The sequence below is a fragment of the Pezoporus wallicus genome, unplaced genomic scaffold (genome assembly GCF_028554395.1).
Source record: "Pezoporus wallicus isolate ANWC-B61680 ecotype Strahan unplaced genomic scaffold, APGP_CSIRO_Pwel_v1 contig_3365, whole genome shotgun sequence".
NCBI lineage: Eukaryota > Metazoa > Chordata > Aves > Psittaciformes > Psittacidae > Pezoporus > Pezoporus wallicus.
The window spans coordinates 1,590,123-1,613,637 of record NW_026640883.1 but is presented as its reverse complement, the minus strand read 5'-3'; the positions used below and the strand labels follow the sequence as shown (position 1 = coordinate 1,613,637).

The 23,515-nt window shown below is 44.0% G+C and overlaps 1 protein-coding gene across 4 annotated transcripts in view; it reads right to left on the bottom strand.

Annotated features, from left to right (window-relative positions):
* Positions 1-23,515, bottom strand: part of NEURL1 (neuralized E3 ubiquitin protein ligase 1) — a 157,625-nt gene that overhangs the window by 15,821 nt on the left and 118,289 nt on the right. For all 4 annotated transcript variants that reach the window (XM_057421005.1, XM_057421002.1, XM_057421004.1 and 1 more), the window contains one exon: positions 1,612-2,292. In XM_057421005.1, coding sequence (XP_057276988.1) covers positions 1,612-2,292 — 681 coding nt within the window. The remainder of the gene's footprint in view (positions 1-1,611; positions 2,293-23,515) is intronic.

The window sequence follows — 23,515 nt, the reverse complement described above, 5'->3', positions numbered from 1 at the left end:
TCTGTTGAGTTCTGTATAAGGACATGATTCTGTCTCTCTGGTGAGACAAATCCTTGATGCTCTCTTTCAAGACCCATTGCAAGCAAGCTATGCACTCTCAGAACTGCCAGAATTAGTGATCTCATGTGAAAGGAAGCACTGGTCGATGAGTTAGTTTTACCAGCAGTTCAATGACCTGGGGATGTTTTCTTTCTAACATATACAAGAGCATTTAATCTCCTACTTTACCAGGACATGTTTGACTTCACCTACCATTAGCACAATGACATGTTGGTGGAGAGCAGAGCTAGCCATGGATTATGGTAAAGTACCCACAAAAAATGCAATCAGGCTGAATTATCACGGACTGAGATTGGTGCTCCTGGAAATAAATTGCAGTATTACATTTGTCATCTGTGAGCCTTTAACAGCCACAAAACACTCACAGGATAGGCCTATGGTCAACTTTAAGCAAATTATATAGAACACTTCATACTGTTATCAAGGTGAACTGGACCCTCCAGATAGATGTGTATGTTTACCACAACTTCTCTTCAAAGACTGTCTATAAATCATAAAAACGAAGGTGTTGATTGGCTTTTTGTTTTGTTCTGGGTTTTGTTCTTTTTCTCCCTGTTGGGTAAAAGGGGCATTTTAATAGTGATGTTTTTAAGTAATAAGGAATGTAAGTATATTTAAAGTTCCATGAATATAAAAGTATAAACAAGAAAGGAACATCTTAAAATCATCTCCAGTTAGAGGAGTACCAGGAATTACAGCATCTTCTCAGAATCTACCATTTACTTTCTGACACTGACACCAGCAGAACCATGATATGCTCCAAATTCATGTCCAAACACATCCTACACTTGTGTACAATATATACACACACCAAGAAAAAAAGTGAATTTGATCCTAAGCAAATGCTATCTCAATGCTTTTACCTTGCGCACCTTCAAATCATGACTTTCAGTGTTTAAAGCACTTCAGTTAACAGAGCTGAAAACTAGAGCTAAAATATCAAGAGAAAGAGGCCAGCTTTTCAGAGTTCCATCAATCTCTATGAGCTACACTGCCTTAAACAGGGCTGGAGGATGAGGAAACCCCTGTCTTGTTGAGCTGGCCAGTGCTATGCTCTGTGCACTGCTGCAATTATGAGGCAAAGGGCTTCTTCTCTGCTTTGCTGGCCTGCCTCTCACATACAAGTCTGAGGACATCAAGGGACTGCTCTTTCTGAGAATCAGTCATGCCAGAGAGCTAACAAACACACAGAAAAGGGCATCAGATCTCATTTTTTCTGCTGGCTATGCCGTACATTAGCTCAGCCCAAAGCACCTCTCCTTCCCCTTCCTCACTCCTCCTAGGTCAGTGGTGACTCATCTGTACTTTAATGGAGGTCTCTGGGGCTTAATTCATTACCTGAAAAGAGCTTTGAGACCATGAAGTGAAGGATGCTAGAGAAGCGCAAAGAGGTGAGTCTTGCAATTCACACCTGTGTGCTTTTGTATGGTTGGGTTTTTTTTTCCTTTTATAAAATAAAATTTGTACCTCATCCTAGAGCAGGGAGGGAGCCATTCATTCCCTCCCCCCTTCCCTTGTGCATGAAGTTTGGAAAAAGGGGTTCCAACATACCCAACAATCGAATTTGCATGACTGCGCCGTGTAAAACGAAGAACATCCAGAGGGGCTGGGAACAGTCCGTGCAGACCTGCATGCCAACGCTGGCACCGTTGTGACTCAAGTGCAGCTCACCATCCGAATTCACCATAAATCCCAGGATGTCTCCACTCTGGAGGGGCACCACGACTCGGCAGATGGCCCAGAACTCCTTTCGGTCAACCAAGGACTCAGGGTTATAGGGGAGGTCGCTGGGGCGCAAGGTGCTGGGGTCGCAGGATGTGACCCCATAGGACAGCGTCCCTGTGCGCACAGCGTTGGACTTGTTGATTTTGACAAAAATGGTTTCATTGATCCGAAGGGGTCTGCTGGTGAAAACCAAAGTCCTCTCCTCCCGCGCGTGCTCCAGGCGGGCCACGGTCTGGTCATCGAGGATTTTGACGTGGGGTCCCCGGAGGTGGTGGAAGCGGAGGTCGCTCTCCAGCTGGGAAGGGAGGAGATGGGAGTGCTGGGAGTTGAGGGAGTTCTGCGGGATGGGACAGGTGGTGGCCGTCACGTGGAAGGTCTCCTCCTGCAGGTTGAGGTCGCACAGGCTGACCGAGAGGCGCGTGTCCTCCGTGTCCCGCCGCAGCGAGGGCCTGCGGATGGCCGTGAAGGAGCGGGGCCGCAGGCAGTCGGGAGGGATGATCTCACTGTCTGTGGGGAGAGAGGAAACAACAGAGGGGTCGGTCCAGAGGAAATGAAAATGCCCAGGAGCCTGCAAATCGCTATCGGTTTGACTGATGTGTTTAAAAGGGAAAAACAGAGACCTGCTGCCATTAATAAAATTCCCCTTTAACATATGGAAGCGGAGTGTCATAAAATGTATTTGCAAAAGATTGCTGTTCTTGGTACCCTCCCCAGCAGCATCAATATCTTCAGCTTCTCAGCAGGCAGACTCAAAATCAATGGGAAGAATTGACCAGGGAGGCCCTCCTTGGAGAGCAGAAAGAGAGGGTAAATATCTGAAATGTACCCTGAACGTAGCAATCAATATCTCTACAGGGTCCAAGTTTTCATGGTTTTCATGCCCTCTTTGTTGTCTACAGCAATTCTCATAGATGCAGGAAATAAATTCCTAACTACATATTTTTTGTTAATTTTAAAAGCTGCTATGGTCAGTTCTAATTTATTTATCATCAGATGAAATTTAATAAGAATTCCTGTATATAACTAATCATTAGTCTTCTGGTGTTCGCTGCAAATTAGTAGAGATATGGATTTCACAGTGCAAAACTTGGGAGAATGCCATTTTCTATAAGTAACATACAATCATTTATTATCTCCAAGCCAAATTATTAAAAACCAAATCCATGGATATGTAACAAAGGAAGATGATGCTCACACATTCAAATCCATCAGTGGAAACAGAATTGCACCTTATCTTCTCTGTTAGTCTCACCTGCTATTTCAAGAGCTAACCATCAATTTATTTGATTATTTTTCTAAGGAATATAATCACCTGTCTTGAATGCCTGACTTTAATTTAACGTATCCATAGCTGTGCTGTTGCCATAGAAATTTTAAAGGGCAGTATACTGTCAAAAACCTCACATTATTTAAACAGATTCTAAAAGTAAGCTGAGATAATGCAAAGATTTATCCTTATGCCTGACTTTCTGAACTCTGAGATGCCCATAGCATCAAGAGACTGTTTGCTGTGAGAAAACTGAGTATGTGGGTAATTCTCTGCAAACATCGTAACAGGCTGTCACACATACTGACTGCTCCTCTGCAGGAGCTATGCCTGAAGACTGTTGTGGCTTCAGGCCTGAGTTCAAACAATATGAGGTTGGGACCACCCCTACAACACAAACCTGTGCAGGTGGCACAAAGCAGCATCACCAGACCCCAGCCTGGACCTGCCACAAACATTGCCCAAGGTGGAACTACAAGAAGAGGGAGAGGAGCAGAGAGTTATTTCTAACCAACCCCCCTGCTAGGCCCTTACAGTGGGCACCTCTCCCAGCCACTTATCCTTGGGACTTTCTTTTATGACAGAAAAGAGAGCAGGAACTGAGGATTTTCCCTCATGGGGTGCACCCTCTCCCAGTACACCAGAGTAGTGGCTCTATACTGGTATGCCAAGGAAAAGTGCCAGCTACTGAATAACCAACATCTCCTGCAACATCTGAGGTCTGACTAACAGCCTTTCCTGCCCTCCTCTTCTGGGAGCTCTGACAAGAGCACACCCACACACAGTTTGGCTTGAGCAGAGATCTTTGCTTGGTTAAACTGGATTATTCCAGGCTCCTCTTGAAATAAACTATTACAAGAGAAGCACAGTTTCAAAATAAAAATGGGCTTTGTTTCTCATATTTCATTTTCCCCACACTGATCTTTCAGCTTCTCTTCCAAGAAGTTCATTAAAGGAATGGAGGAATAAATAAAAAATCAGAAATTACCGCTAGTCTAGAAGTGGGTCGCATTAATGCTTTGTAATATATGGGCTAGCGTTTGCACTGAAAATGCTCCTGCTGGATGCAATTAGACTCATTTTACCCTCCTTTTGCTGAAAACTTACATAGGAGAACAAATTAATAATGGCAGCTGACGACAATCCTATGGTGTAGGTGAATGGGTAGAGACCTTTCAGAATAGGAACAGAAGGTCCTCTCTATTTTACTCCCTGTAAGTATGCATGTGCAGCCTGGCTGACAACAGTGATGTGTGGGTAGCTTGCAGCCAGGGTTTTGAAACAGCTTGTTTTCCACCAGGATGCTTACATTTCCCTTTGGCTGCTGAACAAAATATCTTTTTCCATCTGAAAAGAGGTTAAGAGATATGGAGCTCTGCAGACAAGACACATGGCAGTGATAGCAAACCACATCCGACTGTTTTACTTAAACCCGTCAGTAGCTCAGATGCCTAGCTACTCAAGAGATAAGATGTCTAAAGCATATGGGAATGACTTGAGACTTAGTTCATTAATGCTTGCAAATATTCACGGAAGAAAAGATTGCAGTTTACTGGTATCTGGAATGGGTCTGTGAAAATTTAGAGGTGAGTCTCTAAGAGGCGCTAGCCTGCTCCAGGGCCCTATGCTTTTATAAATCTCAAAACACCCAGTCAAAGAAGAAAACAAATAAATAGCATTAAATAAAAGGTAAAACAGGAGTGGGATTCTCTTTTGGGGTGGTAGGTAAATTTGAAGAGATATGGAATGCCTTTTACCTGGAATAACTAGGAATGGACAAGGTCTATAAAAGAACACTTCTGGTGAAATGTGAAACAAATGAGGAAACTTTGAGCAGTTTCTTTCACCCAAAGATGCCAAGGAATGAAGCTTCCACTAAAGCTTCAATTGTCACTTTTTAAACAGAGACCAAGCTGCTCATGCTGAACACAGATCAAGCTGTTCATGCTGGAGTGGCCCACAACGCCGCATGACTCCTGCAGAACATTTACAACTGACCTTTAATGCTTACAAAGGAAGGAGTCTTCATGCAGGAGTATTCAGGCATATTTATATTTGCAGAGACAAACCTGGGTACACATCAAAAAGATGGAATGTCTTTATATTATAAGACTGTCAAATACAAAACAAGTCCAATGGCCCATTACTGAGGAGATCACCCAGCTTCATCCTGAAGCATTCAGAAATCATCCCTTCTTACTAAATATTCAAAGGTATATAATTTCCGGTATAAGGCAGTTGACAGTATTTCTTTGGGAAAAGTCAATTGGTAGGAGACCCGCTTGGGTGAGAATAGATGGACTTGCGAGTGAAGACCACAGCTCTCACCGAGTCACCAGAGCAAGCTTTAACCCAGTTGTTCTGGGTACCACCAGCAAGCTGGCTGTGGCCATGGCAACTCGATGGAAGCTGACTGCCCAGGCTACTTTCCAGAGAGCGTTTGCTGAGCTCTGTATCACTGCAGTTATGGTGTTAATGCTGGATTTGGAGACTTAAGGTTTGTGGTAGGAATACAGACACAGCCAAAGCAAAAAGGATTTCTACTAAATTCACATTTTCCACTCCTCAGTTGGAGAATCTGAGACACTGAACTTTGGTCAAGGATGTCTAACGTCACAAATCTCTTTGTATCTTTTAATGGCTTTATTTAACAACAACAATAAAAAATAAGCAGGAGTAATTCATTTAGTGAAGTAGAAATGAAGGGCACTTGTGCAGTTCAACCATCTTCTGTTTTCTCATCTTCAGTGGGGTTTATCCGCAGTATTTAAATTCTTAGCAGCTGACTCCTTACACAGAAAATTAACTTGAAGTATTTTCCTCAGATCAGAGGCTTCAAATCTCTCCCTTTTCCTGCTCAGAGGGCATGGAAAAGCCTCCCACTTTATGCAGGCTCAGTGTGACTGCAGTAACACTTTAGAACAGCATTTACAAGGAGCTGGTGAGCAGCCAGAGAGAGCAATCACTGCACCCAGATCAGAAATATTTCACTACTAGCTTATTTTTGAACTACTGTTGTCTTCTTAAAATCATCTATTTACTTAAATATGTATAATATGTACAATATGAATTTGTTATAGGTACATTAAATGTGCACATACATGCACATTTAATATAGCTACATGCACATCAAACACAAACACATTTCTATCCAGCCGCATGCACAGGTCATCTCAGCTGCACACAAACCCAAAGGGGATGTGCTGCTGTCAGACAATCAGATCATCATTTCCTTCCTCTTTTTCATTTTCGGTACTGTTTGTTACTGCCTGGAGGCTTGACTTTCCAAGGTCACAAGCAGTCAGTATTCACACACCTGTAAAGGAGCTAAGAAAGCAGAGCAAACAGCATGCATACATGCACACACGTGCTGGAAACTTGCAGAGTCCAGTATTTAACTGCAAGCTCTAAGGTAACAGATCTACACCTCTTGATGTGTTTCCTGAGACTGGTGCAATCCTACGGCACCAACTATATTTCTTCAGAGTATGAGGGCTGCAACCTCTCTCCAGAATAAGCTATGAAAGACATAGTATAAACAAGCTAGGGAAATCAGATTGATAACCGAAGAACCTATCCCTTGTCTAATGAGCTTCCCTCCCAGGAAAGAAAAATGCTGAGATGTCAAGGAACAACCTAGTGATTCCTTGCATCTGGAGAACATTTCTGTCCTCAGCTACTAAGCAAAGAGTGAAAAATTGGTAGGGTCATAACTTTGCTGGCGTGCTCCTTCCCTTCCCATGCAAAGCCTCATGTTTTTCCTTCTTTCTGTTCTTTGCTTTACTTCTTCCAAGTGCATTTTTCTTCTCTTAATCCCCCATTTCACTGGATAGTAGTATTTTTAGTGAGTACTGGCGCTCATTGCATAATTTCTGTGACCAAGGAACCTCAGAGGTGCTGAACTACCAAAGACATATTGTAGTCAGTGCTCTCTACAAGAATATTCTATGCAAACGTACAACTGCAAAAGGATGCATACTAATGAAGGGGTTCCATTCCTATTGAGGGATGCAGCTGAAGGCTCCTTTGTCCACCATCAGTGCTACCTATCACAAAGGGTTAGGCAAGGAGGATAGTTGGCCTTTCGACACCTGGAATCTTGCACTATCTTCTCCATGGTCTACAGCAGACTTATGCAGCTAACAGTCCATTTGGCAAGACTCTGACATTGCAGGGAGACTTGCTTGAAATATGTACCACACCATAAAATAACATCACACTCAAAGGCAACTGGGAGAAGTGACCAGTCATAGGACAAGAAATAAACCTGTGCTTCTGGAAACCTTCTGTCACTTACAGCCTCATACTCCCCATTGTGGGAGTGCAGGTATTAATCCCAGCTCAGCTGTCTGCCTTGCGAACTCTGCGCGTGTCATGCTGTGGCAATCTTTGCTCCCTTGCTGACTAAGTCCTAGTGAGCTGATGTATGTATACTGCTAAGGAATTGCCTCACTTCAGCAAGAAGTAGTCAGAACCATTTCTGTATGTTGTTTATAGATCAATTTAAAATATACTTTAAGGTGACTGGGACTGAAAATTTGGTAAAATGGAAGCAACTTCTGTTCTCATTTATGCCTCCTAAAACAAGGATGAAGATCACTGTGCCTGGGGGCAAGGAGCAATACCAATTCCCCAATCCTCTGGTTACCAGCTTGCTTTGTCTGCGTATGGCACCCAGTCCACAGTGTCACTTCCAGTGGAACGAAGAGCAGCTGTGACTGGCTCTGGGAAGAGAAGGACTGCTGTGTGCCCCTGGGTTCAAAATCCACTCAAGCTAAAGGGCAACTGGAAGCAGCCTGGAGTACTCATGGCGGTGTACTCAAGATGTCCTCACCACCATGGGATGCTCTGCTGCAGGCTCTCTCAGTTTCTGCCATGTGTATCTTAACTGTTTTATTGTACCAGGATGAGCTAAGTAAACAGGACAGTGAAAATTGCCCTTACTTAAAATAAACACAGGAGAAAGACTGAGAAGTGAAGAAAGCCAAGGCCACACTTGCAGTCATTAAGAAGCAAAGCTCTGCTCACAGAGCAAGTCCGAAGTGCTCTTGCCTGCTGGCGATGTGTCTGAGCAGACACTCATAAAACTATTTGTTTCTCTGCAAACTTGTATTCTCCATGTGAGGTCTGAAGAGCAGGCTGGGCTGTGCCACGCTCAGCATGATGCTGCAGAGACCCATGCTTCCAGGTGAACACTGCTGCTGTGATGCTGCACACAGGTTTCCCCCTGCCCTCCCCGCTTGTTACTGTTAAATCTTGTGATTTATATGATCCGAGACCACTCATTGCATTCATTTCTCATAAACCATCAGGCGCCAGAATGCAGCCTCTCGGATCATACAACAAAGCCACTTCCATAGCATTATTCTAGCATGTGGGAGGCAAATGTTTAAAATCCCTCAAAGGAATGATTCAGACTAAAAATCTCCTTGGCTATATACTTAGGAATTCACTTCTACAAAGTACATTTTCCTTATGAGCAACCGAGAAATCAAACTGCCTGAGTAATTGCCTCAGAACAACCATTCCTCCTCCTTGAAAACACCCACACCGTATCAAGGACACCAGTTAAGTAAATACCTATTTATAAAATACCTGCATATATGCATGTCACTATTTCATTGACAGTATAGCATCCCACTTCAAATAAAGCTGCTTCCTTCTGCTTTCACTGCTCTGCCTCCTCTGTTTATGCACACGCTTACAGGAATACATGCAAGACTACAGCCAACAATGTCACTTGCACCAGCTACATATATGTGAGATGCCCAGCCTGCTCTTTAAGAGACAGTAAAATCTGCTCTGGGTCAAACATCATCTGAGATCATGACAGACCACATTTGTTTTTCAGAATTCCTCCTTCACTAACACACTTTATTACCACACAGTCAATCGAGGGCAAACACGTTTCTTGTGCATTCATATGGTTAAAGCAGGAGTTACTGGCTATATGCAGATTTTGGCTTTGTGCTCACTGCAGTCTGGAAGGCAAGGTAACTGGTATTTTGTAACTGCCATTTTTATTGCAGGAGGGGCAGATCTTTAAATCAACTGAGTGCATTTGTTTGCCTGTAACCAACACAGTCCAAATCAGCTTTCTGACAAGATAGACGTATTTCCACTATTGCTGAAAGCAGTTGAGAGAAGGGGCAGAAGTCAAAGTCCATGCTGAGGGCTTAGGCTAAAGCTGAAGTTCATCTGTGGGAGAAATCATTCATGTTTACACTAAAATTGTCACCAGATTTTAAAGCTTAAAAAAGAAGGTAGACATTCGACTCTGTGGAACCAATTGCAAGGCTACAAACATCTGTTACTTTAACAGAAAAGAGTGAAAATCAACAGTGCTTAACAAGCATCTCACTGGACTTGTCTTTGCTCTGTGTTTGCATTTGCTTGGATAAAAATCAGCATTTCTTTCCAGGCATCTTGGGAGAGATTGAGCACTAAAGCTATTTGGTTTGCATGATTCAGTTTCAGAGAACTGATGAAAAATGGATGGAAGAGAATAAACCTAGCCTTTGAGTTGTTGTCAACTGCTAAGTGTTTGATATATCTATTGTACAAATCTGGTGGCTTCCTGGGGCCATTTAGCACCAAATCCCACTTTGAGGGAACACTGCTTCTGTACCACTAGGCACAGAGCAACTGGTGTCCTGCCAGGTGAATCTCAGGAAACCCTTGGGATCTGTTCAGAATACTTTTCTAAGGATAGAAATAACCTCCATTGCCTTACTGGGATTATCACAGATTTCTTATCATGGACTGTCGATGCTGTACCAATAATATAAAATATCACAGTAAAACAAATGAGAAACAAACAAAAAGAATCAATGCTAAAAGAGTGTGAGCTCATGTACTGCTAGTCTCCAAGTTGAAATATTCAGAAAGAATAAAAACCCAAATCACAAAACAAAACAACCCAGAGCTTTAGGGAATCGCAGATGGTTTTAAGCCAGAGTGAACAATTGAGGTTTCCAGGCCAGCTTAGTAATTGATTGATCATCTGCATATTCTTCAATAAAATCTAAGGAATGAAAGCATACAATCTCAGACATGAATAAGAATAGTTGAAGGCACAAAGGTTGAGTGCTGACTGATAAATTGTAGTTCTGGGACACGTGCTAGCTAACAAAGTGCTCTGAACAGACTGGTTCATAACAAACATTCATACAATTCTGCCTAACATCCCTAAAGCACGTCAAATTGATTTGCACATATGAAACTGCACAAACAGCATAACTAGCCTCATAAAATTGAAATAAATTACTGTTTCCCTTAGCAATAGGAATGTTCTGAAGGAGTCTGACAGTAGATTATGTAGAACAAACTTCCATATGCTTTTTACAGCTGTGGATTTGTTTTCCACAAAAGCTGATGCTCTCAGAGAGTCTGCAGGGTGCTGGCAATATCTATGTTACAAACAACATGTTTGGGGTTTTTTTCAGGGAGGCTTTTCATCTGAGTATCCTCATCTTCCCCATCCAGTGGCCCTGAAGACTGACAAATGTCTTTCCGGTTGAAGATGTGCTTAACCACTGCCACAGTCGTCTCTGGATGTTGACACCTCTTTGCTTCATTCCCTTTATTGTGTTCATGGGTTTTCCATTTGATGTTTTCCAACTCCCCACAAAGTCAGGGAAATACGGTTTGAGCAAATATCATGTGCTTGCGTTTTGTGGAGACCAACTAATCTCCATTATTCACTCCTTAATCTATCTCCCACTCACGCACATGAAATCTCTGAACTTTACTCCCATCCCAATGCAATGATTTTCACCTCCCTTGCCCCAGGCCTCCTAGACTCCATGATCAGCTACTACACTCCCTCTTGCAAACCACACCAAAACCATCATCACTTCAAGGTCCATACCAACATTATTTTAATCTCAGTCCTACCTCTCTCTGTATAGTGCCCCACCTTTTCTTTCCATTTCAATTGTCACTTTATCCAATGCTTCCTGATCTTTAAGATGTACATTTCTCTGCAGAAAACTTTTGTTTTGTTGTTTTTTTTTTCTTTTTCCTCATGGGAAATAAAGGCAATAATTGCAATTTTTGGTTGTCCAACAACTATACAGAGCTCTCTTCTCATACCTAGTGACTCCATTGCTTGCTTTTGGCACTATCATTCCTTTTACCCTCCTTTCTCCTAGAAATTTCAATCATCTTACCTCACCTATTCATGTAAGTAGTTCACTGTTGCATGCAGTGCTAACCCCACAATTTTACCTTCATGCTTTGTGTTGCAGATTGCTACAGGTCCTCCAACAACTCTATTTCCAATCCTCCCCACATTACTGTGCGAATGTTTCCATAGCATCTCAATGGTCTCAGCCAATTCCCAAGCTACATCAAACACAAGCCGACATCCCCTGAATAATCTGACAGCAATTTTCTTCAAAACATATACTTTCTTCCTCCTTCCCATCCATCATCCTCCCTCACGTGATATTTATGTATCTTGCATTTATCCCTTTTCACTTGCTTTCATTTACCCCTGTTCCTTCATGCAGGCAAGGACATGACAGCTCCTTCTCCAACTTGTCCCCACGTTTCCCAATGAAAAGCTTCTGCCATTGCTGACAGTTTTACACCCAGCTGCTCAGGGAGAATCCAACCCACCAACAATCCCTGCCAAGGTCTCCCCAAGGTCCAGCATCTTATCTAGCACCATTGCTTATCAAAATGAATTAATGCCATTGGGTCTTTACCCTTTTCCTTAGAGACCCAGAAACACTGCTGGCAATCACCTTCCTGGATTTGCTGTAGTCCTGTTTGGTTGCCCAAAGGCACTGCTAAATGATAGATTTCCTGGATTTTGGTGCCCCATGGATACCCCACAGCTAAGAGCACAATATTTTCTAGTGAAGATGCAAACTGTAACGAGCAGTGATAACACATAATGTTTCAGTCAACTGACTGAAGAAAAATTAACTAAATTGGAAATAAACAGCCTGAAACAAAGGGCTCGGTTTATCTTATTTTCTTTAATAAAATCAAATAAATACTGGATCAAGAGTTTCTCCAGATGATTTCTGGGTCTTGTTTGGAAATCACTGTTGTTGTTTCAAGATTTAAACTCTGTTTCAATACTCAAAAATGAAATACATAATTTTGAAAATAGTGAAAGGAAGCAGCTACAGTTTGCCAGAAGAGTCCCAATTTTTCAGCCATGATTAGTTAAGTTTACAGATCATCTCTCCTGCTCCAAGCTGGTTCCTCACCTAAAGATTCAACAGTATTTCTGAAAGAATGTACATAATGCTGTTTTCTTCCAGAACATTTTCTGTGTTTTAATTCCTTTAATATCTCTTTCTTGGAGATTTTCCACCCCGAAATCCAGCATGAAGCAGCTTGCAAAAGATTTCTGACTTATTTTCCACATATATGTAATGACAGCGCAGCCATTACACCCCCAGCCACCCCACTCCTATTCCAGAGCTGGTGTGGTCCGCAAGACGCACTCTCCCAGTTATGCATGGGAACAGTAAATCAAATCTTTGTTTGATGAGCTTATTTTAAAATAGCACGATTACTGCAGTCTGCACCAATTTCTGACCAGAAGTTCAGCATGTGTTTAAGTCTGCTCCATTTCACGGCAGCGTTAAATAATCCACTTCATCTAAACAAGTATTTATATACCACTGAAGGCAATGGCACATACACATGAGCACACCAGTTGTCTCAAATCAGGGGCATGGGGTAGTCACAGCTGGACAAAATTAAGGGGTGGAATCACAAAGAGAGTCAATTCCCATTTCTGCCAAGGTACATAATTGAAAAGTTCATCTCTTTGATAAATTCTTCATATATTCTGTCACTGCAGATGCCCATTAGGCTTGTGATTTCTTTATGAATGATTTTGATACCTGAACTACAGGAACTAAAGAGCTGAATCTTGTTTCCCAAGCTTCAGCTAACTCCTTAATAAGAAAAAAGACAAATTCCGCTCTCTTACCCCAAGGGAAAGCTTCAACACCTTGGCTATCAGTAAAGTTAATTTAAACACACAGATCATAGGATGTGGCCTCAAAAGGTTTAGACAGAAAGACAGGAGGCTTTTTTGAAGCTGCAAATTGAAAACATAAACAAGAATCAGCCAGAGGGCCACAGTCTGGCTGCCAGTGAGGGCAGAGTAACCTTGCTGAAGCCGCAGGGTTCACACAGAGAATCAGGTCCAGTGTACAGTGCAGAATGCTAAATAGTGGCCAAATCTTCTTCAGGCTTCTGAAGAAAAGGACCCAAGGCTTTGATTCCCGAAGGTTCCCGCTGTCACCACATCCCATCTTCATACAGGACCACATTTCTTCCTCTTCCTCCTCTTCTTTCTCCCTTCCCCACCTGACTGTCTAAACACAAACAAGCTTGGTCATGCTGGGATCCCAGGGATGAGATGGAGGATGGTCTTTCGGGAAAATAAATTCAAAACTGGAGCACAGCCCCTGTAGTAGACAAAGCTAGACTGTATGATGGGAGCCAGGCTGTGGCCACCTCACAGCATCCCCAGCCAAAACACTGCATCAGTGAAACACAAGCTACAGGCATGGCACTGGGGAGATACCTGAATTTGCATCTGGTTTCTGCTCTTACTGATCCCTGAGAATTTTCAAGGAGGGCTCAGGGGGTGGGTAAGACACAGGCACTTAAAACTGCAGTGAGTTTTTTGGCTTTCTTCACTTTATGCAGGGTGATCTTCCTTTTATTGTTTGACCTCTCATTAAGCTCCCATGACAGATGTCTGCCATTTCTCTGCTAATTCCTTTTGCCACATGATGCCCTGTTGTACTGTCAATGCAGTTTCACTAGGAATTTACATTTCGGCTTATGCCAAAATATTGCCCTCTCTGACTGACACATACACAAACCCTCTTTCTTACCTGCGGGTAATGTCTTGGGTTTGCACCAGTTTGGCTAGGAATGGGTACCAGTGTTCTTTCATCCACTTGCCCAGTTTCAATCTGTTAAACTCCCATGCCTCTACTTTTACCCTCTACTTCCCTGAGCCCTTGATGCTACACTTTGCTGGTTTGGGAAACAGTTGATCAATCTTCTACTCTTTGATGGTTTGTAAAAAGTAAAGTTTAGCTCCAGAATGTCATGGACAAACTTAGTTTTGGAGATTAGACTGAACTGGGTATAATCAGCAACAAAAAGAGCCAATACAGCAACATTGCAGCAAGAACCTCGCAGAGATCTGCATGAGGTAGAGAGATAGTAACAAACATAGGGGTGCCTCTCCCAAACTCAAGGATTTCTCATTCATTTATAGACTCATTTCTCTTCTATTTCTGCCTCCTTCAGCCTCAAGGTTTATAACAAGATTTGGTAAGAATGTTATTGTGAACCTTTCTACACATACCCTGAACTTCCGCAGGGAACTATCAAACCCTTGCTACACAATAACAAAAATTGCTGGGTTTACATCAAGGGAAATGTCATCACCAACACCAGAGATGTCTTTCTCAGCCTAAGGAATCTGGGATCGATCACAGGTCTGTCTGGGACCTGGTTATCAGAGAAAAACAGTCCCTCTCTCCACTATGCTCAGTGAAATCCCACTGCTCCTGGTACTGTAACTCCTCTGACTTTAAAAATGTGTGCTTTACTTTGTCATTTACAACTGGGTAAATATTCTTTGTTTCCAAGCACAGATGTAGTCCAGTCATCAGAGCAAAAGCCTGGATAACTCAGATTGGTATTCATTCTTGCCAACCACAGGACGGTATTAAGAAGGTGCACAGCTAGAGAACCACACATTTCTGAAAGGTAGATGAGAAGAAAAACCAGATGATGCGCTCAAATTATCCTAACATCTAAAACAGAGGAGAAAGGTTATCACTGGCTGTATTTCTGCTCTGCAACTCTTCTTCTTATCAAAATAAGCAAGGAGGAAAAATCCCCAAAAGGAGTGTAGATGACTTATGCTTAGGAGGAAGCCAATAGATGCATGCAGACAGGGCCCCACAAAGCTCTACATTCTCTGCTCTAGCCCAGGCTGAAGCTGTGCTGCCAGCCCCTTTCACTGTGTGTCCATAGCAGACACAGAGCACACGGACAGCTGTTGCCATAGCCACCTCTTTAAGTCCCAGGGTCAAGTTTTCCTCTGCATAGAAATAGTATTTATAAGGTAGCTCAGGTGTGCCTTGCACCTGACACTTAAAAATGGCAAGTCCTATCCCAGAGGAGCTTATGGTCCAAATTAGACATGTCACAGCAAAAGAGCACCGTAAACACAAGGAAGAGAGGGTGAGATGATGAGGTACTGCATGTACAGCCTGCCAGCTCTTACTCTTCCTTTCAAACACTGTAAGGGCTCTGCATCCCCATGTGTACAAGTGTCCTGCTGGTCTGCTGTGCTGCAGACACTGGGTGATGACACAGCCTCAGCAGGGACACCCTCCCTGTCCTCTCCTGGCAAAGCTGAACCCTCAAGTCTGAAGCTAAACAGCCCTTCTGAGGAGCTGCCAGGCTCATGAGCCCCCCCAGCCAACCGTCCTTCCCTCCACTAGGTCGCAGTGGTGCACAGGCACGTCCTGCTCCCGGGTGGCCACGCTGCAGGAATCAAACTGGGGCTGTTGTCAAACCCACCACTTGCAACAGGGCCTGGCAGCTAGGGGGAAATGGGGCTGCATTTAATCCCTGAACTGGCATGAAAAAAACATGGGGCTTGTAAGGACTGCTGGAGTAGGCAGGAACTTGTCCTGCGGTCAACAGCAAAGAGAAACCTGACTTGTGTAGACTCTAACTTACCGCAGCCTTCTCCCTACACCCAACATAGCACACAGGCTTTACCAGTGGGGTGGCAGACTGACAGCACTGAGAACAGAATTTGTCTCCGTTCTGGCTTCCCAACAGCTAGTGTGGTGCATCCCAAGCTCCCGCATCCCACCAGGAAGATGTGAGGTTCACCCAACCCATGCTTCTGGCTCTGCCATGTTGGCTACCTCGCAGCTGGGAGAGCTGCCCACAGCAGAAAAACTGCCCCATCTGCAGAGAAATGATGAGAAATTGCCACCGTGGCAAGAATCTGCAGGAATGGTGATAAAGGATCATATCTGCTGCATTTCACTGCTTTGTCGGCCAGAGGCATTTCACTCGGGTCTGTTAAAGCCACCACAGTTGCCCATGCTCTCCCAGGCTCAGGCAATGTAAATTCCTTCCCAAATGAAGCACTTCAAAAATCCGTATTTAAGGGCAATATGAAGCAAACAGAATTTAATAAGGAAGCAAATAACAGGGTGGCTGTTGCGTTCCCTTTTACATCTACTACAATCAAAACATCTATGTGGTTAGCAGGTGTTTTAACTGTACGTGAAGCTGCTGCAGAGCTGAGGGTGCCAGTTCATTGCTACAAGGTGGCTTCACCTGCTGCAGCACCCATGGGTGCAAATCAGAAGGGACAGTGTGGCTTATGTGCCTGTTTTGTGCTCTCTACTTCTGCATTAACACTGAGAGAAGCTCCCTAAAGGCTGCTGATGACAAGGGACCATCCTCCAGCTCTGTCCCCAGGAGGAGACGATCACCTCCACATTCATGTCCTGCTGCTGATTGACATCCATGCCCCAGCATCCAGTTTTGGGAAGGGAGTCCCAGTTCAGGGTGCCAGGGTGGCCCTTCCCGGAGGCACCAGTGCTATGACAGGATTCACGCTCCATTTGAAATGTAACATTCCAAGTAACCTCGAGAGTCTATTTCTCCACCTCTTTGCCCTCCAGGAAGCCTTCTTCTCCCTGGAAATTTGACATTTCTTAATCTTGGCTTGTTTTCCAGGTCAGCAGACTTGTCCCCTGCACTCACAGTCATTCAGCAGAGGCGTGTCAAACACTGTCACCATCTCTGTGCCTTTGCCATCCTGCCAAGCATGCCTGCTCCATGGGTGGCTGGAAGCAGAGAGCCAGCTGTGCACTCACTCAGAGGATGTTCTGCCCATGCGGTACCTGCCAAACCACCTCAAACCCATCACCAGCAAACACAGAGCCAGTCCCAGAAACTGGTAGGAGTGGAATGATTCAAGGGACAGACTCAAGCAAGCCAGGCATGGCCAAGATTAACTACTGAGCCATGCAGCTCCTTCCCTTTACCTCCTTGGCCAACTCAGTGCCATGCCCGTGGCCATGCATTGCCTGTCTGAACTGCACAGCTGTGTCTGCCTCACTGGAGCTTGCAGAACCTGCAGCTAAATCCAGCACCATCAAGGAAAAGGATCACAATGTTGTCAGCAAGACTGACTGCAAAAAAGAAAAGCACCGCTGCAGTGAGTACCCAAATCTCAGCCTGCTGGGCCTGGGGCAGGGTGGCACTGGAGTTCATTGCTATCTCAAAACTGAAAAAAAAAGTTTATTTGGCCCTAATTAAATGTAGTTAGCACTGGCACCATAAGCCTGGGCAAACCTCGGTGTGTCAAGACATCTCTTTCCTGCTGTGGATCTGGGGGAGTCTCGTGCCCCCAAAACAAGGCGCTTCTTGGTGGGCTTTTTGGGTAATAAAGAGAGAGTCGCTTTTTCCCCCAAAAGAGCAAGCCCCTGTGAGTGCCTGCATCCAAGCACCTCCAACCATCAAACTGCATTTCAGCTTCAGACCGAAAGCTCTGCTTAAGCTGCAGTTTAAAGCAGGACCATTTCTGCCTCACAGCAGCTCAGTATCATCATCAGTTTTCCAACCATGCACATGGGAGTGTAAATGCTCATAACTATTCAGCTGCTTATGTGGTTTTACATTGAAAATATGTTGCTATGGAAAGCACAGCACGGGAACGTGCAGCCACCACAACGCACCACGGCAGAAGCAGCCCACAGCTTCTGCTGATATTTGCAGGCCCTCCATTGCCATCCACACAACGGCTGAAAATAGACTTGAAGCTCAAATGAAGCATCTGTAATTCTTCATTTCTGCTCATCCCTCCCCAAGGCACCAAGACTCTTCACAAAAATCATACCAAGCATCCCACATACGCTCTGACGTCACCTCACCCATTTCTAATTCCTCGCTGCACACATGCCTTGAAAAGGAAATTCCTCCCAGCCCCACTTTCATTCTGCTTCTTATTTTTGTCTAGGAAGCAGGTTTCCCTCCAGAGCCAACTTTCTGCCGGTGCCCACAGGTGCTGCTCAGCCCTTACTACCCTTTAGCCACAACATAAAGCAAATCTCTTGTGCTGCTCCACCTTGCTGCCATGCTGACTGTGAAGAATCTGATTTCTGTCATTTAAAGCTGACCTTGGCAAAGGTCATTCCACATCAGCAAAGTTATCTGCAAATACACATTCAGTGCAGGGGAAACCTGTCTGTACCATCAAAGTCCCAGCCTTCACAGTCTCCAAAACGTATGGGCTGGGTCCTGAAGGATGCTGAGCATTTTCTGATCTCACTTGGGAGAGCTTAGCCAAAGCAACTCAGATTTGAGCCCACAGCACCGTGAATGATGAACAACTTTGGGTTTTTTCTTTCTTATGAATTTTTAAAATATCTGAAATACTGTTTGTTTTCTTTCTCATATTCTGGAAGAATTTATGAATCCTCAACTGCACCATAAACACACAACCATCAGCCCTCGATTTCTAAAAAAGTATTTGCATTAAGCTATGAAATTATTTACAGTGGTCATAAACATCCTCCCGGCATTTGGCAGCTGGAAGAGGGCCTTGGAACGCACTAATTTACTTACACTGTAAACAACTTTCTAATAAATAAATAAGCTCTTAATATCTCACCCACAAAAAGAGGCACATTGCGTACAATACTGTATTCAGGGGTCTTTTAGAGGTTAAGGATTCAGCAACTGAGTTTCTCTCAGGATCTTTCTTTGCTGAGTGTATGTTTATGCCAAATGAACATCTTTATTTTAAAATCAGTTCAAAATTGTCCCATTGCTTTGAATGCTGGAGAAGCAGCTGCTTGTTTCCTTGTTTCGCCTGAATGGGGGTCAAATTCTGATGTAAGGGGCCAAAAGGAGCACTTAAAAGCCGAGTAAATGTTTGCTGATCCTTTAGTAGTGACCATCCCGGGAGCGACTGCTACATCTCCAGAGTGGCTGCCAGGGTAGAAATGCTCTCCAAACCAGGAGGATGCTCCATGCCAGAGCCCATGAAGCAAGGAGAAGGCCATGCAGCATTTGCAAAGAGGTGCAAAATACCATGCTGCAATAGTGTAATTGTGTTTTACTGCAAAGGGGCAGTCAGAACATCCTCCCTCCTGGCTCAGCATCCACAGCTCAGCCGCTGCCTACTAGATGGTATAGAGCAGGGAGAATGGAAAACAAGTATTCCACACTTCCCGTCTGCTGCTGTGCAAAGGATGAGCCATATTAGGGCCCCTAATTGATGCTGGGAGTATTTAAACTGATGGAAATGGGATTTTCAACTTTGCAAAAAATACCACTGTGCCCTAGAGGACAAAGGAGGACGAGTGGCTAGTTCAAAGCAAGCGTGGATTGAAAGCAGTATTGTCATCAAATTTGGTCCAAAATCTGTGTTTTGTAAAAAACAGCAATAGCCTTTTACAAACCTAAGGTAAACAAGGACTGCTTTCACATACTGCTTCACTTATATAAAATCAAAATCAAACTCTTCCCCTAATTTCAACCAGTGCTGTTAAATTAAAAGGTTAAGTAGCAAACAGGAGGAAAAAAAGTGTTTCACTCACTTTCCCTGCCCCAGACATGGAAGAGAGGGAAGAATGCATCAATTATGAAAATCACTTTTGTTTTAATCATGTGAAGTTGTACTCACAGACAGCTAGAGACCTGAATGAAGAATTTTAAAAGAGGAGTCGCAATGTAACCAGGACCTACAATATCATCACTGTTCAGGAATAAGCTCTCTGCGTCTGTTTACCCTATTTATGGACAATTGCAAATGGCTTCAGGGATCTGATTAACTACAGAGCAAAAAAGCTTCCTCCCTCTCCCCTGCAGCACCCATCTGCTCCATTGGGAAAGATGAAGCTGTACCAAGATGAAGCTGGATCATGTAGAGTCCCCCACTGTGCATGGCATGGGTGCTTGGCACCCTTCCTTTCTGGTGGCACAGCCAATGCTCCTTGGTGCCCTGAAGAAGCTGTCCCTGCATCACAGCCGTGATGGTCTCTCTTCCTCTCAGTCATCCAGGGGAGAGGGAGTGGGTTGTGAGGATGTTGGTAGCAACCCCCATGGGCATAAAAGCATAACCAGAATGCAAAGTGGCTTCTGCAGATGCTCCCCAGTTCCTGTGAGTTCTCTCCCCTACATATTCCCCTGTTTGGTCAGTGCAGGAGCTCTACAGAAACCTTTCTCAAATACAGCGAGCTACATTTGGCTAAATTATTTTTTTCTTTTTTATAGCCAGTAATTTCCAGCCAGCAAGGGACTATTCCAGTGAAACTAGGCAGAATCCACTGTTTTCTTAAGAAAGATAAACAAAAGGAAAATGCAATGGGGTGGCTGCTGGTTTTCAACAGAAAGCCATGTGATTTTGCATGTCGTCATTGCAATACTTGAAGCAGCACAGACTGCTTGCTGTTAACTGGACAGATCTGGGCAGAGGCTGAATGAAAGGGCTGGTCTGAGCCTTCAGGAGTAATGGTCTAAGTTCACCCGTCTTGTAACACTGCTCCACTCACCCCAAACAGGAACTTGGCCCTATAGTTTTGAAAGTATGAGTGGACAGCAGGAATAAATCTCATCACTGAGGGTTTCCTGCCATTCCTGCTGAATATCCAGCCCTATTAGTCAATGTCAGGCCTTAAGCTACATGAAAAATTGCAGAAATCCATCCTGGCTGTCACTGGAAATCAAAGGTCATTCTCAAAACCTGGGAGACTTCTTCCAGCCTTGGAAGGCATTCACGTTTCAAGACCACAAAGTACAATTGTCAAAGCTCTGCACGTTCATGTGAAACAGGAAGCAAAAATAAGACCCCGGACAATGGAACCCTGGAGGAGTGGTGGAGGAATTAGGCTTTTCCCGGGAAGCCATTTGCCAGAATATTAAAATAGAACCCATTCACACAATAGATTGGAAAATCTTGACAGCCAAAAACGTGTTAGACAACAGGATTTCAGATTAGAAACACTGGGTGGGTTGTCCCATGAGCATGCTCTATAATAATTTATGGGTTCTCCAAACTGAGCAAAATTAATATTTTCTGTAATGACACTTTTGGTAGGGTTTATAGCTCTGCTTCTGCTGTTAAGGTTCCCTCCTCTTCACACTCACAACCACCTGCCTCCATCTGCTCCTATTCTCCTGTCTCACTCTGTGTGTCCTGATCCTACCCCTGCCCAAAGCTTCCCTCCCACTGCTCTCCTACCACATCTGTAGTCATCAACTGCACCATGTGAACCGGCTGTGCTTTAATTGTGCTTGAGAATAAGAGGCGGAAAGTCAGGCTCCCTGGTTTCTATTCCTGTCCCTAGTCCTCCCCACAGAGCCTTCAGGAGGTCATTTCATCTCCACAATCTGTGACTCGAGTCCTCCTCCCACAAGCAGCTCGTGATGCTCTAAATACCCCTCGGGTGTCTGCGGGAAGCAAGATCCCAGAGCTCTCAGTGACAGATCCCACATCGTGTGAGTTTTAGATGTTAAAAAGAAGAAAGAGCCCTTTTAAGAGTTCCTCTGGGGAGCAGATGGCCATCAGCTGAACTCTACTGGAATTCCGTGCAGCTCTAAGTGGGAAACACAGCCTATAAAACCTGACATAAATCTACTGTAGGCTGCATAGTAGCCAGTGACAGTCACAATTCATCCTGTCCTTGCTCTTTCAGCAGCCTTCTTATGGCTGAGCGTGAAGTGCTTTCAACATACCTGTGAGCTTTCCCAGGGCTGCAGGGGACTCTTGTTCCCTACTTTTGAAGTAAATCCTCAGATCTGTTCTCCTTCCCCAGACAGGTCTCTGCTTTGAAGCTTCCACAATGGCCAAATTGTCACCATCCAGAATCCAAGTAAAATCATCCAAGATTTCAGGTCTGGTGACACAAATACTCAGACCTGAGACTCTGCTTTTATCAGGTATCTCCTGGATCCCTGAAGTGAAACTGTGCTAAGCAGTGGCTAAAAACATTGCTGCTCAGTTAAGATGATGCTGATATACAGGCAGACAGAGAGGAGACACCAAGCATAGCTTTTAAGTGCTTCTTCATTGTGGGTATCTACCATCCTATACTGCAATGCTGCAATGTGCTTCCCAACATGAGGGTCTACCTTGGTCATGCTTGAGTGTTCTCCTGATGGATCATTTTGTAATAGGTGATGGACTTCATACAGGTAGGCAGAGTTATGTTGCTGAATCTTCTGCCCACATTAGAAATAAACAGACTCATCTTGATCTACAAAATTCTAGGATGCCTAAAATTTGAGCATACCATGTTCTGCTTTGATTTTTATTCCCTGTATTGCATGTGTTCAGCTGAAAAGATTTCATCCCATGCCTTAAGCTGAGTCGGGTGAAGAGCGAAGATAGTCTGCAAGAAGATGTTTGCCTTCACACTTGTTTCTGCTATAAGAGCCACGCAGGTCTGAAAGTCTGAACATTTTCTCATGGCTCCAGCTTTGCCCAGGCTCACCTGGCAGCGCTGGGTGTATTTGTGCCTGGGGATGCCAGTGAGGAGAATGAAAAGAACAAGATCATACTGCTGTGTGTCCAGCGGGAGGAATCAAGAGGCATTTTAAGTGTTAAAGGGAATTACCACACTTCCCCCTACACAAGTTGCATCTTGCGCTTGTTGTGCAACACAGGGAAGCACAGGGCCAGGAGAACAGTCCAAAGACAACGGAAGCAACAACAAATGCACTCTTCTCCTGTTTCAGATCATTACAGTATTGCGCATATATGGCCTATAAGAGCTAAACTCCCATCTTTTGCAGATTTATTTTCAACATGGGAAATTATTTTTCAGAGAAGCAGAGAGGAGGCGAATTCTGCATCATTTGTATTTTCTGGATGTGCTGAAGGTCCCAGCACAGCAACTCCTCTCCTCTACGGACCCAGTGCCAAGGATGGCACTGAGCACTAGGAACGGCTGACAGCCACTTTCAGCTACAGCATCCCTTCTGAGATGTAACACCCAGGTGGAGAGTGGACAGCTTGCTCTCACCATTCCCCAAAGCCTTTCAACAATTCCTCCTCACTGTCTGCATGGGATCTGCAGCCTCAAGTGAATTCTCTGTTGAGCTAGACGCACTGTGTTATTTCAGTATAGCACTGTCTAGACAACTGAAACAAGTGTGAACAATTTAATGTATTACTTTCCCTAGTTTTTTTCATGAAAATGGTGAAAGTCTGGAAGATTTCTGGTCTTTGTGCAGTGTGTGTATGGGAGTTTGTTTGTTTGTTTTTACACATACATACATACAGAGCTGTAAATATTTATATAGCGAGCTTCGAAAAGCCATTCTTTTCAGTTAGTGAGAGGGCTTTGTCTCACCATCAGGATTTCTATGAGATTCAGTAATTTGTCTTCATTCAGGCCATTCTGTGAATAAAATGGTCGC